The sequence below is a fragment of the Bos mutus genome, chromosome 9, assembly GCF_027580195.1.
Source record: "Bos mutus isolate GX-2022 chromosome 9, NWIPB_WYAK_1.1, whole genome shotgun sequence".
Taxonomy (NCBI): domain Eukaryota; kingdom Metazoa; phylum Chordata; class Mammalia; order Artiodactyla; family Bovidae; genus Bos; species Bos mutus.
Genome location: NC_091625.1, coordinates 76540992 through 76560355, shown reverse-complemented (window position 1 = coordinate 76560355; position 19364 = coordinate 76540992). Strand labels below are relative to the sequence as shown.

At 40.6% G+C, this 19364-nt stretch overlaps 1 protein-coding gene across 5 annotated transcripts in view; it reads right to left on the bottom strand.

Annotated features, from left to right (window-relative positions):
• ECT2L (epithelial cell transforming 2 like) overlaps positions 1-19364 on the bottom strand; it is an 83344-nt gene that overhangs the window by 59494 nt on the left and 4486 nt on the right. For 4 of the 5 annotated variants that reach the window (XR_011465395.1, XM_070376761.1, XM_070376764.1 and 1 more), the window contains exons 2-4: positions 14759-14850; positions 2726-2852; positions 1461-1573 (exon numbers count right to left, since the gene is read on the bottom strand). Coding sequence is in view for 4 of the 5 variants with exons in the window: in XM_070376761.1 (XP_070232862.1) it covers positions 1461-1573; positions 2726-2827 (215 nt within the window). In the remaining variant the exon portion in view is untranslated. The remainder of the gene's footprint in view (positions 1-1460; positions 1574-2725; positions 2853-14758; positions 14851-19364) is intronic. The other variant, XM_070376762.1, reaches the window with a different exon arrangement.

Here is a 19364-nt window from a genome sequence, read left to right as displayed (position 1 = left end):
TTTCTTATCTTGAAAGCTGCAAAGCTGGAGCCAAAGGAAACCTAGCCAATGACTACCATAAGAATGTCCCTTACCCATGATTTTTAAGCATTGACTGAAGATCCTCTTTATTGTGACCTGTCTTTGCAGCCTCTTTCAACACAGTCTGTTAATGGGAGAAGATGGCTGTCTCCCTCCAGTGACTCTTTCAGGGATAATCCATTTCGGGCCCAGGATGCACAGAAAGCTGACAGTGGAGAAGGTGAGTTAATAGGCAGAAGAGAAGAAATGGTTGATTGAAAGAAATGGGGCAGGCAGAAGGGTTAGAAAGAGTGAGAAGCAGATGCTATAAACTAAAATTAGCCAGCTTGGTCTTGTACAACTCTTAGGTACTTTCTGGTAACTACCTAAGAATTTCAAAGGTTTGCCTGTCCTCCCAACCTCACCACTTCATGTAGCCGCCTCTGTGGGCTTGATGAAATCCCAGCTCTCTGACCCTTGGGTGAAAGGTTCACTCAACTGAGAAATAACAGTGTTCCAGAAACAGGATTCTATCACTACCCTTGTTGTTGCCCTAAGGCTTTCAGAGATTCCACAGGCAGACAAGGCCATATTTTGGGAGATGAATCCATCCTTATAAGCCTGGCTGGATTCTTCAACCAGGTCCAGGCGTGCCAGAGGGCGCTCTAGAATATCTTGGTCAGTTCACATACCTGAATACCTTTAATTTCACCAAAGACAGGCCATTTCTAGCATTCATCTGGCAAGCTATGCCACAAGTTGCTCTGAGAAAAACTAATGTCTGATATTTGATATGCTACTTAGCAATGTATCTGGTAATAACTAAGGCATTTTAACCTTTTCAATATAGTGGCTAGCTAACCAACCCAAGAGTACTAACTCTTGATTAGAACACTAGCTGCCCCTGGGTGTAATTGCAGTGAACACTTTCACATATCACACCAGCCGTGCTGGAGTATTTTAAAATAAATTACAGATATAATAGGATGTAAGGGAAACAATTAAAAACCAAGACTTATCAGTCATCGGTAATCACTGCTGTACAAGTCCTGCCTATATTTCTAAATGTGGCTGCCACTGTCACTTCTCAGGTATTTTTTAGATCCATCTACTCATGTAACAAATATTTTGGAGCACCTACTTGAAATACCTTATCTGATAGTTTCAAGGAGAACTTAATATAATAAGAGATTGTTAAAGATTCACTGGCTGAAGCTATTTATAAGTTTTTGCAAAAGTTTTTTGCAAAAACCAAATATCCCACTATGGTATGAAGGTGTTCAAGTTCCCTAAGTATCCATTTCATCCTCAAAGAGGAAGCAGCACTAGAAAAGATTGTTTATAAACCTTAAAATATCAATTGTGTTGTTTTTCTTTAGGGAAAAGAGAAACTCTTTAAGGTTATATGATCATTGTATAATATTTTCTTTAAGATAATTACATCACTAGGCTACATTTACCTTAGTTGTGATTTAGTGCATCGTAAAAAAATCGTGAATAAGAATTCTTGACGTTGCTTGTTAGTCCAGAGATCAAACCAGTGACTTATAAGAGCAACTCTTTCCTGAAAGAGCTACAAGTTGGGGGAGAAATGACATTTCAACATATTCTAAGTTGCTAAGCAAGACATAAGCAACCTAACAATCTCACAGCTAATATTTGCTTTGCACGTTACAGTTCATAAAGCACTTTCACATTAGTAAGGGTCTTTCCCTTCAGCTTAAACTGCTTTTTATCCAGGGATGCAGGCAAGCCCAGGCTTGCTGGGTAGGCAGGTGGGAAAGGCTGGAGGGGACGTAATTACAGAGGTGCCCAAGGAGGGCACAAAGAAGTAATGAATCCTCACTCTTGTCTCTACCTAAACTAGTGTGGTCCGGAGAAACAGATCGCAAACATTTCATCTTGAAAATACATACCAGTTACTTGCTTAATTGTGAAAACAGGGCCATGTGGAGTAGGTGTGATTTTACTAAGCCAGAGTCCTACATTTTTATAACACCCACCAAAATGAAAGTTAATAAATATTACTGAATAGCCTTTGTTAGGAGTGTCTCCACAAAAGACACACCAGGACCAGTGTGCCCCCAAACCAGGACCTCAGTCCAGGTTGGCTTAGATGACATATATAAACTCATTGGTATTATTACTAGTCAGGCTTTGGTCCCAGCCCGTCTGGTCTCTTTCTTTTGTGAACGAGCATGGGCCACGTTTGAGCTCTGAGTACCCAGGCAGCCTCCTTCCCTGTGGAGGTCTGGCAGAGCTGCCTGGGCCATTCAGTGACTACCTCTCAAATTACCTTTCAAAGGACGGGGAATCCTCAGGCCCCAGGAAACTGTGCAGTAGGCACAAGAGGGAAGAGAAAATTAAAGAAACACACACACTAATGCTCTCACCACCAAACACACACCAAATGCAAACACACACCAAAACACCACCCTTACAGCAATCAGGGTGTGTCCTGGAGGTTTCTATTTTGTTTCCTGAGGTATAAACAAGACAAAAGTGGGGGCAGGTCTTGTGCCTTCCATAAAACTGGAGTTGTGAACTGGGCTAAAGAGAGATTATCTTTGGGGCAGACAAATGTATGTTCATTTCTGTTTCAAGTGACTCAAAAACTAAGTTCTTACAAGCATTTAATTTAAATATGGTAACAGGAGACCCAATATATCACAGTAAAAGTCACCCTAGAATTTAATCTTATCTTATTCTAGAATATGTGACTCACCTGTCGATTTAATGACTTGTTGCTGAAAGGTGTCCAGGCACTGAATCTTGTGTGGAAGCTCTCCATTTCCAGGCTTTCGCTGGGAGAATTCCCAGCTGACATCTCAGCAAATTATTTTTGTCCAATCCTAGAAAATATACATTGATTTCAATAAATGTTTAATTAAGATCACCTAGATCCAGTATATCAATGCTGTCCTTATAGGAATAATAGAATTACAGCAATTCATCCATATATATTTTTATATAAATATAATTAGAACTATATATATATATGTCCATACAAATATGCACAGGGAGTTCATGAACTCTAAATCATTAAAATTATTCTCTCCTCAACTACTTGGACTGAAATATGAATCCAAACCAGAGTTGTTTTTTACTTTGCTGGGAAACTGACTCAAAAAGTGGAATGATTCTTTACTAGCCATGAATACTAACTTTTTTTTCCCCTGCAATCTGAAAAGCTCAAAGAGGATGCATCCCACGAGTCCCCTACCCCTACCCAGCTTTTAAAGGCATAAGTCAGAGGATAAGGAGAGAAAAAATAGATTAATATATTAATGATCTATTGCTGCACGGAAAATTATCCTAAAATTTAACAGCTCAAAACAACTTATTATTATCTCAAAGTTCCTGGGGGTCAGAAATCCACACACAACCTAGTTGGGTATAGTATTGTTAAGGTATTAGATCTGCCATTACAAAATACCACAGATTGGGGTGGAAATGGGGCATGAATAATAGAAGTTTATTTTCTCACAGTTCTGGAGGCTGAAAGTCTAAGATCTACATGCTGTTTCTGGTGAGGCCTCTCTTCCTGTCTTGCAGCAGCAGCCTTTCTGCTGTGTTCACACAAGGCCTTCATTCTGAGCACATGTGGGTTTGGGGTGATGGTGGGGGTGCACTCTGGTATCTCTTCCTCTTCTTATAAGGACATCAGTCCAATTGGATTAAGGACTCCAACCTTATAAACTCTTTTAAGTTTTATTACCTCTTTATAGGCTCCATCTCCAAATATAGTCATAATGGGGGTTGGGGCTTTGGCATGTCAGTTTTGCGCGGACATAATTCAGTCCATAAGGGGTCCCTCTGCTTCACAGTCTCCCATAGGCTGCAATCAAGGTGTTGGCCAGGACTCCAGTCTTATTTGAAGGGTTTTTTAAACTTATTTGCCTGTGCCAGGTCTTCACGGTAGCACGTGGAATCTTTGATGCGGCATGGGGGATCTAGTTCCCTGACCAGGGATCAAACCCAGGCCCCCTGCATTAGGAGCATGGAGTAGCCACTGGACCACCACGGAAGTCCCTCATCTGAAGGATTGGTAGCTCATTCCTGTGGTTGAAGCCAGGTTTCAGTTGCTCATGAGCTGTTGGGTGGAGGAATCCCTTGTTTTCCTTGCCACATGGGCTTCTCCATAGGGCAATTCATATGGCAGTTGGCTTCCATCAGAGTAAGCAAATGAAAAAGCAAGAGAGGACACACAGAGGGAAGCACAGGTTCTTTGTAACCTCAGAAGCGGTATCCTTTTGCTCTATTCTATTAGGTAACAGAAAGTAGCTAGGTCCAGGCCACATTCAAGGGGAGTGGATTATACAAGAGTAATAAAAAAAAAAAAAAAAAGAGTAATACAGTCTACCACAGTTAACCCTTTGGGTCAACCTCCTTCCTTTCCTATGTGCAGAACATACTCATCTACTCCCTAAAACAGACAACTCTAAAGTTACATCTCAACAATATTTTCTTTTTTTTTCACCAATATTTTTAGCTTAGATTCCAGGAGATAGAAATGATTCATAACAGTCATGACAGACCAAGATATACTCTTGACCTACAGATCTCTGAACTAAAAAGAAAAGTTATCTAGCCTAGCCCATACACACACTATGCATGCATGCTCAGTCATATCTGACTCTTTGTGACACTATGGACTGTAGCCCACCAGGCTCATCTGTCCATGGGATTTCCCAGGCAAGAATACTGGAGTGGGTTTCCATTTCCTACTCCAGGGGACCTTCTTGAGCCAGGGATGGAACCCCGGTCTCCAGCATTGCAGGCAGATTCTTTACCACTGATCTACCTGGGAAGCCCCTATACATACAAGATACATATGAAATGGTAGAACAATAAAAGGACAACTGCAATAAGTAGTCAACTATGTAAAGTTTAAAAATAAAATAAAATTTAAAAAAAAAGTATTCCCATTTGTAAAGGATAAGAATGGTATATAAAAGAGTTAATCCATAGCAATTCTGAGATCCAGCTGTAAAGGCTGGATCTCGATTGTCATTTTTAGTCTCAATAACATTCTCTTTTAGACCATGTAGGTGACTCCTTTGACAATACTGATTTCTTAATAATTTATTTAAAATTATTTGAATTCAGGAAGTGCTATGTTCACAACTGTTTAGAGACTTGTCTCTGTCTTTCTGTATAGTCAAAACTATGGTTTTTCTGGTAGTCATGTACAGATGTGAGAGTTGGACAGTAAAGAAGGCTGAGGGCCAAAGAATTGATGCTTTTGAACTTTGGTGCTGAAGAAGACTCTTGAGAGTCCCTTGGACAGCAAGGAGATCAAACTAGTCAATCCTAAATTAAATAAATCCTGAATATTCACTGGAAGGACTGATGCTGAAGTTGAAGCGCCTATACTTTGGCCACCTGATGTGAAGACCCAACTCACTGGAAAAGACCCTGATGCTGAGAAAGACTGAAGAAAGGAGGAGAAGGGGGCAACAGAAGATAAAATGGTTGGATGGCATCCCTGACTCAATGGACGTGAGTTTGAGCAAGCTCTGGGAGATAGTAAAGGATGGGGAAGCCCAGCATGCTACAGTTCATGGGGTTGCAAAGAGTCGGATACAACTTAGCCACTGAACAACAACTATGAGCCTAATCAGACTTTCCTTAGGAAGAACCAAACTCTAAGTCTCCTCTTCTTGAGATACGCTCCCAACTGTGAAAGTATTTGCTGGTACCACCTTATTCCATTCAGAGATCCTAACAGTGGTGTGACAGCCATTTTCTTCTTGACTTGGTCTTGCTGTGATGCCGAGTTTTAAGCAGCCTTTGTTTCTCAAAGGATTTCTCTATTGCTTCTCTGCTAGTTGAATGTGTGACTCAGTTACACCTCCACTCAGTTACAGGTATCTGAGTTTTTTTGTTGTCTCTGAATGTTTTTTCATTTCTGCTTGCAAACCAGACAAATTTTTTCTTCTGAGTTCCTTTAATTCTGGTAGTACCTTGGCAAATGCAGCCAGTAATACAGACTCATTATAATAAGTCATTTCTACCTCTTTGCATAAAGTATAAGCGTATTAGTTATATAACATGCTCTTTAAGCTATTCTAGAATATAGTCCTACAAATTTTTTTGGTGACATGGATTGCTAACAGTCCAAGTTCCCAATAACAATTTCATGCTGGTATAGTGGATGTTAATGCCACATAATTTGGAATATATTGATGCTGGTATGGCAGTACCCTACTCCTGGATCCAATATTTGTACCTACAAAACACTTAAGGAAAAAAATATCAATTGAACTTATTAAAGAGAATAGAAAATTGGGAATTATTTCCAAGTTCTTCTATGAAGTCAACATAATCTTAACACCAAAACCCAACAAAGACCTTACAAGAGAGGAATATTATAGGTTTATTATCATAAACATAATCCTAAAATAAAAATCCTCATCAAAATATTAGAACACCAAACACACCAATATATGAAAAAGTTAACATATCACCACCAATTTGGACTGATTCTTGGAGCATAAATTTAGTTTGATATTACAAAATCAATGTATTTATCATCTACCGGGGTCCAGCCCCGGTGGATCCAGGAAATTTGAAGCGGGGACGGCGTCAGAGAGGATCAGGAAACAATTGCTTAATTAAATGTTAATTAAGGATATAAAGAGTGGTTAAATAAGGATAGCTCAGTGAGGAAATTCAGTGGAGAAAAGAGGCTGAATAATTCAGCCAGAAGGTGAGAGAAAGAACGACATGGGGAGACCAAGTTTCGGTGAACAAGGCCTGCACTTTATTTTCCAAAGTAGTTTTTATACTTTAAGTTATGCATAGAGGATAATGGCGGAAGGGGTAGAGTCATGCACTAAGCCAGGCTTTCTTCCTGCAAACTTATCATATGCAAAAGTTTAGGTGATTTGCATCATCTTCTGGCCCAGAGGCCTGTTAACATTTTAAGACCCTTTCTTCAGAAAACTTATTTTTCTCTAAAGGTGATTAGTCAGGCGCCACCCTCCAAAAGCATTAAAGTTGCATTCCTATAGGGCAAAGGTGTGGTGGGCTGTAACAAGAAAAAGAATTAACTCAAGGGTCCAAGGTTACAAACATTAAAGCTACTACTTACACCAATTATATTAATCAATACACTGCCAGGGACACAGCAGGTAAGGGATATGGAGATTTAGCAGCAAACATTAGCCCAACAAGTGAAAAAACCTTCACCAATACAATTTCTAATCAATCTTTTAACTGCTCAAAGGAATCTGTATTTAGACAGTTTAGAACATCTCATGCCTCTCACAGTTCTCACAGTTGGGAGGCTCTGAGCAATCACATGTGGCCGGAAAAACCTATTCAGAGGCAGGCTAGAGGACTTCCAAAGGAGTTTGTAGGTTGAAACACTATCACACCCAGGAACTTTATTAACTGGAGCTGTAAGTTAACTCTTTTTTTCAGAGAGAGGTAGTGAGGGACAGCCCCCCGTAAAGTCAGAGGTGTAGGTGAGAGCACAAAGCAGAAAGTAGGCAGACTCTGGTTTGGGGGGTAGATGCTCGAGAATTTCCAGAGGGACTCCTGAGGCTCAATCCCGCCTTTGCGTATGCCGAGCCTCCTTCCTCAGGACCTTTGCCACGGGCGGAGTTCCTCACGCTGGCTCCCGGCAGTGATAGAATTCCAGTCCAGATCCTGAAAGATGATGCTGTGAAAGCGCTGCACTCAATATGCCGGGAGATGGCTCCCAGCAATCATCGATAAAACAAAGGAGAAAATCATAAAAATCTCAGTAAATACAGAAAGTGCATTTTTTTCCAGTTGTTCCATGTGGCATGCAGGATCTTAGTTCCTCAACCAGGAATCGAAACTGTGCCCCTGCAGTGGAAGCACAGAGCCCGAACCAGTGAACCACCAGGGAACTCCTCCAAAAGTGCATTTGATAAGCTCCAACTCCCATTCTTCACCACAATAAAAGTCTTACCAATCTGGATGAACCTGGATGAAACTTTGGGTGTACTGGGATGGAGTAATTGTATTCTGCTTGTGAAAGGCATGTGAATCACGATCAGAGGGTGGGTCGTATATTGTCTGTAGCTGTGGCCAAGAATAATTGCTCCCATCCCAGTTCTTCCATCAAGAAGTAGAGTCTTATTGACCTTCTTCCCCTTATATCTGAACTAGCACTGCCTTATTTTAACCACTAGAATGTTGTGGAAGTGATGGTTAATGACTTCTGGTCCTAGGCCTTAAGACTTGCTTTCTCTTTTTGTACTCTTGACATGTAGCTTCCATGTAAATAAGCTTAGGCTAGATTACTGAGTAAGGAAAGACCACATGAAAAGACAGAGGTTGAACCCAGCCCCCAGCTTTTCAGCCACCCAAGTCAGAGTACCTGGTGTGTAAATGAAGCTAACTCAGGCATTCCAGTTCCAATTGAGCTCCTAGGTAAATGCAACCATATGAATGACTCCAGCCTATAAAAGAAGTGGAGGACTTACCTCGTGGTACAGTAGATAAGAATCTGCCTGCCAGTGCAGAGGATATGGGTTCGATCCTTGGTCGGGGAACATTCTACATGCTGCAGAGCAACTAAGCCTGTGTGCCACAACTACTAAGCCCTCACTATAGAGCTCCAACTACTGAAGCCTGCAAGCTCTAGGGCCCAGAAGCCACAACTACTGAGCCTGTGCTGCAACTACTGAAGCCTGTGTACCTAGAGTCTGTGCTCTGCAACGAGAGAAACCACCACAATGAGAAGCCCACATGCCACAATGAAGAGTAGCCCCACTTGCCGCAAATAGAGAAAGCCCAAGAGTAGCAATGAGACCTAGCACAACCAAAAATAAATAATTAATCGTGAAAAAGAGGAAGTGTACCTGTCCAGATGAATTGTGAACCCAGAGAATTGTGAAAGACAATGATTCCTGTTTCAAATTTGGGGATGCTTTGTTATCCAGCACAGACTGACAAAGCTGTTGGTGAACATCCAAAACTCTACAGCTGGTGGAAGTGTAAATTAGTATAAGTGCTTTGAAAAACTGTTTGGCATTATTTCCTAAAGTTGAAAATATGGATACAGTTGACTCAACAGAAAAACATGCACATATAAACCAAATATATCCACAAGAGTATTCATAGCTGCACTGGATAGCTCCAAACTGGAAACAACCCAAGCATCCATCAGTAGTTGAATGGATAAATATATTGTCATATATTCATGCAATAAAATGCTATAGATCAATGAACAGACTGCTGCTACACACATCAATATGCACAAATCACACATCATAAGACATTAAAAAAAGGAAGCTGGAACAAAATGATACATTTTGTGTAGTCTCATTTATACGAAGTTCTACACTGTAGTGTTCAAAGTCAGGATAGTGGTTATCTTTAGTGAGGACTTCCCTGGTGGCTCAAACGGTAAAGAGTCTGTCTACAATGCAGGAGACCTGGGTTCGATTCCTGGGTCGGGAAGATCCCTTGGAGAAGAAAATGGCAATCCACTCCAGTACTGTTGCCTAGAAAATCCCATGGACAGAGGAGCCTGATAGGCTACAGTCCATTGGGTTGCAAAGAGTCGGACACGACTGAGCAACTTCACTTTCCTGTCCTTTTCCTTTAGTGAGGAAAGAGATGGGAATGACTAGAAGGGATATGAGAAGGGATTTTGGGGTGATGGTACTGATCGAAGAGTGGGACCCTAGGTGAATCCACTTCATAATTTATTGAGTATTTACCCTTAGGACTTACATATTTTTCTATCTTCTATTTCAATTAAGTTTAAAAAAAATAATATCAAACATTACTAATTTCCTAGGAAAAAAATAAAAGTACAACTGTATAAAGAAAATTAGAAAACTTTACTGAAAAACAACTTTTAAAGAACTAAATAAATGGAGAGACATGTTTGATTCATGTATTAGAGATTCAGAAAAATGAAGAAACTAATTCACTCAAATTGATCTACAGATTCAATGGAATCTTAAAAAAAAAAAAAAAATCCCAAAGAGATATTGTGGGGTGTGTGTGTGTGTGTGTGTGTGTAACTTGAAAAGCTGAGTCTAAAATATTCATGGAAGTTTAAAGGACTAAAGTTGGGAATTCCCTGGCAGTCCAGTGGTTAGGACTCCACACTTTCACTGCTGTGGGCCTGGGTTTAATCCCTTTTTGGGGAACTAAGATCCCATAAGCCACGTGGCATGTCCAAAAAATAAAGGGCTAAAGTAGTCCAGATAGTCTGGAAGAGCAAGAGAAGGAGATGTGTTTCTAGATATCAAGACTTATAATAGGGAGGGATAAATAGGGAGTTTGGGATTAACATACACACAATACTGTATATAAAATACATACAGTATTTCTTATTGTATCTATGAACCTACTTAATAGCACAAGGAACTATATTCACTGTCTTGTAATAACCTATGGTGGGAAAGAACCTGAAAAAGAATGGTGGTGGTGGTGTAGTCGCTAAGTCGTGTCCAACTCTTGTGATTCCATGGACTGTATGCTGACAGGTTCCTCTGTCCATGGAATTTTCCAGGCAAGAATACTGGAGTGGGTTGCTATTTCCTCCTCCAGGGGCTCTCCCCAACCCAGAGGTCAAACCTGGGTCTCCTGCATTGGAGGCAGATTATTTATTGACTGAGCCACAAGGGAAGCCCTTGTGGAGCTTTTTAAAAAATTAATTATAGTTGATGTACAAAGCTATGTTAGTTTCAGGTGTACAGCAAAGTTTTGTGTATATATATATATATAAACTGTATCACAACTATGGGCTTCCCTGGTAGCTCAGATGGTAAAGAATCTGCCTGCAATGCAGGAGACTGCCTGCAACACAAGAGATGCAGGTTTGATCCCTGAGTCAGGAATATCCCCTAGAGAAGGAAATGGCTAATGGCTACCCACTCCAGTAATCTTGCAGGGAAATCCCATGGACAGAGGAGCCTGGGAGCTACAGTCCATGGGGCTGCAAGAGTTGGACACAACTGAGTGACTAAATCACAATCACCACTACATCACAACTATATCTTATTTTTTTTAAAAAAAGGATATATTGTATAGCATAGGGGATTACAACCATTACCTTGTAATAACTTTTAATTGAGTATAATCTATAAAACTGTTGAATCACTATGCTATACACCTGAAATGAAAACATTGCAAATCAATTATACTTCAATAAAAAATTAATATAAAAAAGACTTTATAAAGCTGCAGTAATACAATAACATGGTATTAGCATGGGGACAGACAACTAATCACAGGAGCAGAAGAGAAAATCCAAAATAGCCTCATGTAAATCAGACACTTCTTAGATGACAAATCAAAGAGGAAGAGAGAGATTTTTTCATTTATAGAAAAATAGAATATCTATTTTAAAAAGAGAAAAGCAAGTGGACCCCTTTCTCATACCATACCACACACACATCAGAATCTGGAGGCTTTTTATATATAAAATCAATTACATATGGTTTGTGAGTGCCTAGAAGACAAAATTAAGAACAATGGATGAGGTCAGAGGGATGGATTTTGGCTCAGTCTAAGTAGGAAAACAATCACTTCAGCAGCATTAGCTGTCCCAGGAGATTATGTCCATTACAGAAGGCATTAAAACACAAATTGGATGACTGCTTCTCAGTGAAATTATAGCTGAGGTTCAAGCATCAGAAATGTTTAAGTTTCTAAGCAACCTCTGTTGCTATAAATACGAAGAAGAGAGGGAACAATGTGAATTTCTTTAGCCTGGAGTAGCTGAGGAAAATTTTTTGGCAAGTCAGAAAAATCTGAAAATAAGACAAACACTGGTGGTGCCTCTACACTTATTACACTTCAGTCAGATAGAAGCATATTTTAAAAATGAGTATCTCAGAAAGGCATGCACCATATTAGGAAGGGCAGCATGACATGGTGAGCACCAAATTTGGACTCCTGCTCTGATCTCCCCCAAACTGAAGCTTTTAGAGGCTTTTCTGGTGGTCAAGTGGTTAAGACTCCTTGCTTCCCATTGAAGGGGGCATGGGTTTGATTCCTGGTCTGGTAACTAAGATCCCAAGTGCCATGTGGACACAGCCAAAAGGAAAAAAAATTGAAGCTTCACAGATAATTTCATTTCTGGGCCTCAGTCTCATGTGTGAAGCAAGGCAGTGATGTGTCTTGGCAAACCACACTACAACAATATTCACGAAAAATCCTCATGGCAATGTGGAAAATTAATACCTCCCTCTGAATCAACATTAAATGAAAACAAATCCTTAGTTTCATAAGATGCCCAGCTGTTGTTACGTGAAATGTCTCTAAAGAGTCAACATAAGGGATTTTTATTTAGCAAGTCCTCAGAATTATTATCCTCTGTGGTAAGGGATTTGCTGAATTACAAAATGAGCATAACATTGCAGAAAGAATAGTTACTATCTCTGCTGGTGTGCTTCAATATGTGGATATAGTACATCATATGTATATATAAATACAGACTCAGATGCAAATTCCCACAGGATTATATTCATTCTCTTAGATTAATATTTTACTTCTTGACTAGTTATTTGACCGAGGGAGACAGCATGCTGGCAATCACTACTTCTTTAAATTGAATGATTTCTTTTCACAATCTAGCATTTAAAATCTCCCCAAGTAGTAGCTCCATAAGATATTAATAGGTATTTCCCAGAAAAAGAGGATATGTGGTTAATATGCCTGGAAATGATCGATGGAACAAAATTAAAATTGTTTTATTATTATTATTATTATTTTTTGCAGGACGTTTTAGAAATTTAGTACATTGATGTCCATAGTCAGCCTCCAGGAAAAGGATACAATATGTAGCATTTCCCTTGTTCATTGTTATAGGAGCCTATCATGAAGAGTATTAGTTATCTGATGTGGGTAACATGGTAGGTATCTAGTGCTATGTAACAAATGGTCCCAAAACTTAGTTGCATTAAAAAAACATTTATGGGACTTCCCTGGTAGGTCAGTGGCTAAGAGTCTGAGTTCCCAAGTCAGGCAGCCCAGGTTCGATCCCTGGTCAGGGAATTAGATCCCACAGGCCCCAACTAAGAATTCACATGTACCAACTAAGAATATGCAAGCCACAACTAGAGTGAAGATCTTGGGTGCTGCAACCAAAACCCAGTGCAACCAAAAAATAAATAAACATATTTTTTTAAAAAAAAGCATTTATTCTGTCATAGTTTCCATGAGTCAGGGGTCAAGCATGGCTGGCTTAACTAGGTTCTCTGGTTCAGGATCTCTCACAACCCAAGTGTCAGCAGGGGCTTTTGTCATCGCAAAGCTGAACTGTGGAAGGAGCCACTTCCAAGCTTGGTAGAGGGCTGTCAGCAAGATTCAGTTCCTCACAGACTGTTGGAACAAGAGTTCCTTGTATGTTGGAGGCTCCCCTTCCAGCTGGGTTTTCCATAGCTTAGCTCACAAAATGGTAAGCAAGCTAGAGGGTAAAAGAGGGCAGGCAAGATGGAAGCCAGAGTCTGTGACAAAATCCCAGAACTAATCTCAGAAGTAATACACCATCACTTTTGATTAGTCAGAGCAGGGGTCAGTAAACATGGTCAGCAGGGCGTATTTGGCCTACAGCCTATTTTTGTAGTTTTATTGGAAGACAGCTAATCACATTTATTTACATATCAGCTCTGGCGGCTTTTGTAGTATAACAACAGAATTGAGTATTTGGGAAAGAAACGATGTGGCCCGCAGAGCTAAAAATATTTACTACCAGGCCTTTACAGAAAAAGTTTAGCAACACCTGCATTAGAAACAATTCTAGCTCACACTTGAGGGGAGGAGTTTCACAAGGACAGGAATACCAGGAGGCTGGGGTTGTAGGGAGTCATTTTAGAAGCTGCCTATTACATAGTGCCTGCCAACAGGTAGAAAGTGTGAGTTGCTCAGTCATGTCTGACTTTCACAACCCCATGGACTGTAACCCACTAGGTTCTTCTGTCCATGGAATTCTCCAGGCAAGAATACTGGAGTGGGTTGCTCTTTCTGACTCCAGGGGATCTTCCCAACCCAGGGATCGAACCCACGTCCCTTATGTCTTCTGCATTGGCAAGCGGGTTCTTTACAACTACCACCACCTGGGAAGCCTGCCAACTGTTAGGGACTTGATAAGTACTTGCTGAGTGAGTAAATGAGTAATTCTACCACATCTACCAATTTTCTAAAAGTTGCTAACCAAGAAAAAGCCCAATTCCTTCACTGATTATTAGCGTCTGACAATTGCATTCCAGTCTATCTTAGTTTGCCGATTCCTAGAATGTCGATGTTCACTCTTGTCATCTCCTGTTTGACCACTTCCAATTTACCTTGACTCATGGACCTAACATTCCAGGTTCCTACGCAATATTGCTCTTGACAGCATCGGACCTTGCTTCTATCACCAGTCACATCCACAACTGGGTGTTGTTTTTGCCTTGATTCAATCCCTTCATTCTTTCTGGAGTTATTTCTCCACTGTCTCCAGTAGCATACTGGGCACCTGGGGAGTTCATCTTTTAGTGTCCTATCTTTTTGCCTTTTCATACTGTTCATGGGGTTCTCAAGGCAAGAATAATGAAGTGGTTTGCCATTCCCTTCTCAGTGAACCACATTCTGTCGGACCTCTCCACCATGACCTGTCCATCTTGGGTGGCACCACACGGCATGGCTTAGTTTCATTTTGTTAGACAAGGCTGTGGTCCGTGTGATCAGATTGGCTAGTTGTCTGATTGTGGTTTCACTCTGTCTGCCCTCTGATGCCCTCTCTCAGTGCCTACCGTCTTACTTGGGTTTCTCTTACCTTGGACGTGGTGTATCTTTTCACGCTGCTCCAGCAAAGTGCAGCCACTGCCCCTGACCTTGGGCACAGGGTAGCTCCTCTTGGAGGGATCCCTTAGAAGAAATGGAGTAGCCATCATAGTCAACAAAAGAGTCTGAAATGCAGTACTTGGATGCAATCTCAAAAATGACAGAATGATATCTGTTTGTTTCCAAGTCAAACCATTCAATATCATGGTAATCCAAGTCTATGCCCTGACCAGAAACGCTGAAGAAGCTGAACAGTTCTATGAAGACTACAAGACTTTCTAGAACTAACACCCAAAAAAGATGTCCTTTTCATTATAGGGGACTGGAATGCAAAAGTAGGAAGTCAAGAAACACCTTGAGAAACAGGCAAATTTGGCCTTGGAGTACAGAATGAAGCAGGGCAAAGGCTAATAGAGTTTTGCTAAGAGAACACATCAGTCATTGCAAACACCCTCTTCCAACAACACAAGAGAAGACTCTACACATGGACATCACCAGATGGCCGAAATCAGATTGATTATATTCTTTGCAGCCAAAGATGGAAAAGCTCTATACAGTCAGCAAATACAAGACTGGGAGCTGACTGTGGCTCAGATCATGAACTCCTTATTGCCAAATTCAGACTGAAATTGAAGAAAGTGGAGAAAACCACTAGACCATTCAGGTATGACCTAAATCAAATCCCTTATGACTATACAGTGGAAGTGAGAAATAGATTTAAAGGACTAGATCTGATAGACAGAGTGCCTAATGAACTATGGATGGAGGTTCGTGACATTGTACAGGAGACAGGAATCAAGACCATCCTCAAGAAAAAGAAATGCAAAAAAGCAAAATGGTTGTCTGAGGAGGCCTTACAAATAGCTGTGAAAAGATGAGACGTGAAAAGCAAAGGAGAAAAGGAAAGATATACCCATTTGAATGCAGAGTTCCAAAGAATAGCAAGGAGAGATAAGAAAGCCTTCCTCAGTGATCAATGGAAAGAAAGAGAGGAAAACAATAGAATGGGAAAGACTAGAGATCTCTTCAAGAAAATCAGATACCAAGGGAACATTTCATGCAAAGATGGGCTCGATAAAGGACAGAAATGGTAGGGACCTAACAGAAGCAGAAGATATTAAGAACAGGTGGCAAGAATACACAGAACTGTACAGAAAAGATCTTCACGACCCAGATAATCATGATGGTGTGATCACTCAACTAGAGCCAGACATCCTGGAATGTAAAGTCAAGTGGGCCTTAGGAAGCATCACTATGAACAAAGCTAGTGGAGGTGATGGAATTTCAGCTGAGTTATTTCAAATCCTGAAAGACGATGCTGTGAAAGTGCTGTACTTCAATATGCCAGCAAATTTGGAAAACTCAGCAGTGGCCACAGGACTGGAAAAGGTCAGTTTTCATTCCGATCCCAAAGAAAGGCAATGCCAACGAATGCTCAAACTACCACACAATTGCACTCATCTCACATGCTAGCAAAGTAACGCTCAAAATTCTCCAAGCCAGGCTTCAGCAATATGTGAACCGTGAATTTCCCAATGTTCAAGCTGGTTTTAGAAAAGGGAGAGGAACCAGAGATCAAATTGCCAACATCCTCTGGATCATGGAAAAAGAAAGAGAGTTCCAGAAAAACATCTATTTCTGCTTTATTGACTATGCCAAAGCCTTTGACTGTGTGGATCACAATAAACTGTGGAAGATTCTGAAAGAGATGGGAATACCAGACCACCTGACCTGCCTCCTGAGAAATATGTATGCAGGTCAGGAAGCAACAGTTAGAACTAGACATGGAACAACAGACTGGTTCCAAATAGGAAAAGGAGTACGTCAAGGCTGTATATTGTCACCCTGCTTATTTAACTTATATGCAGAGTACATCATGAGAAATGCTGGGCTGGAGGAAACACAAACTGGAATCAAGACTGCCAGGAGAAATATCAATAACCTCAGATATGCAGACACCACCACCCTTATGGCAGAAAGTGAAGAAATAAAGAGCCTCTTGATGAAAGTGAAAAAGGAGAGCAAAAAAGTTGGCTTAAAGCTCAACATTCAGAAAGTGAAGATCATGGCATCCGGTCCCATCACTTCGTGGGAAATAGATGGGGAAACAGTGGAAACAGTGTCAGACTTTATTTTTCTGGGCTCCAAAATCACTGCAGATGGTGATTGCAGCCATGAAATTAAAAGATGCTTACTTCTTGGAATGAAAGTTATGACCAACCTAGATAGCATATTCAAAAGCAGAGACATTGTCAACAAAGGTCCGTCTAGTCAAGGCTATGATTTTTCCAGTGGTCATGTATCGATGTGAGAGTTGGACCATAAAGAAAGCTGAGCACTGAAGAATTGATGCTTTTGAACTGTGGTGTTGGAGAAGACTCTTGAGAGTCCCTTGGACTGCAAGGAGATCCAACCAGTCTATCCTAAAGGAGATCAGTCCTGAATATTCATTGGAAGGACTGATGCTGAAGCTGAAACTCCAATACTTTGGCCACCTAATGCGAAGAGCTGACTCATTTGAAAAGATCCTGATGCTGGGAAAGATTGAGGGCTGGAGAAGGGGACGACAGAGGATGAGATGGCTGGATGGCATCACCGACTCGATGGACCTGGGTTTGGGTGGACTCCGGGAGTTGGTGATGGACAGGAGGCCTGGCGTGCTGTGATTCATGGGGTCCCAAAGAGTCGGACAGGACTGAGTGACTGAACTGAGTCTGTACCTCTTCTTGTGTGTAACTGGATCCAACAAACATAATAAGTAACAAAACCAAAGTGGGGAGGGGAACATGTCATAAATACTGTATTTACTATCCTTTTTTTGAACAGCTACTCTGGCACGGTGCTAGTCACTCTTTCCTACACATAAGCTCATATATTTCTCATATTCACCTTGAGAGTTTGATTACAGACAAGAAGAACAGGGTAAAGAAAATCATCTATGGACACACAGGCAGTAATTGGCTATCAAATTTAAAGATTATACTGGATTTTTCCTAATATGTGAGTGTAACTTTAATTTGATATATGACCACTATGGGTTAATTTGGAAACATACTTTCTATTCCGTGACTGACTATTCTTTATAACTGACATATCTATTAGAAACTTAGCAATTGACACTGGTACCTCCATGCTTAGTGAAAGAAAAGGGGGTGATTCATATGATAATCAAAGTCAGACTAAAGGGTGAAAGGGCTGGACAATCACCAGTCCATACAGAGAGCTATAAATCATCACTGGGCTAAATCAGAACCATGTTGTCTTAACTATGTTTCCACAGGTGACTGGTTACACAGTTGGAGGAATGTAAATTACTCTGGTTCTGCTCCACAGGACAAGACACTGACTTGGAGTGGAAACTGGAAACAAAACATTGTTCCCTGGCACAGAGGTACCTACATTTGAGTACTTTGTCAATTCACACTGCAAGTTGTACAATGACTCATTTATTATCTAAATTTTGATTCTTTAAATATGCCTCCTCTTGGGTTGTATGGTTCTAAAGACTGCAAAAAGAACAGGTGTAGAGAAAGAGTGTGATTCATGAAAAAATAGAAATGAAAGATAATTCTAGTTAAATGTCCAATATGCAGGGCATGTAAAAACAAGACACTTGAATGTCAACTTGTATATAATTTTTATTAAATGCACAAATAAATGATGAAAATAACAGCATGTTTTGAGGAAATCTGCCCTATTAATAGCATAGAAGGGGATAGGAAATACCATACTTGTGAGCCAAAACTGCTGCTGCTCAGTGGCTTCAGTAGTGTCCTATGCTTTTCGACCCTATAGACTGCAGCCTGCCAGGCTCCTCTGTCCATGGGATCCTCCAGCAAGAATACTGGAGTGAGTTGCCATGGACTCCCCTCCAGGGGATCTTCCCAACTCAGGGATTAAACCCACGTCTCTTGAGTTGCAGGCAGATTCTTTACCCCTGAGCCACCGGGGAAACCCATGAGCCCAAACTGGACATATTCAAATGATGAATTTGCTCACTGATAGAGAAGTTTACAGTTATAAACATTAAAATTATAACAAGCGACTGTACTATTTAAATTCATTTGAGGAAAAAAAAAAAAAAACAATTATTGTTGTTCTAAAACTTTCACGTCTCAAGCCTTACTTTCTTTCATGGAAATAATGGTTTTTGGAGCACGATTTTTGAGGTTCTTATGGTGCACAAAGGTCAAGATGGGCTTGAAAACAATTACACGGGTTGAGCTGCACTTGAATACAAGCGATGTCTGGATATTCTGTTCTGGTATATGGCAAGATTTATTAATAAGTACAGCATAAGTATTTTTAAAAGGATAAATATTAAGTACCATGATTTGATCCTATTGACCTATTTACGAATATAATCTTATTCATCAAATCTCAGCATATTAACTTTTCAAAACTATGCAGTTCTAACCATGAACTGTACTCGCAGGTTCTTTGTGTTTCTCCTTTGCTACCCCACGCCCACCCCTTCCACTCTCCACATTTCCGACTCCGCGGAAGGAAGAGGGCGAGAACTAGCCAACGAAGGGTAGGAGTCGTTGTGAGTGAGTTCAGAATCCTACGAAAATCAGTGTTTTCCGAAGTGCTAAAGA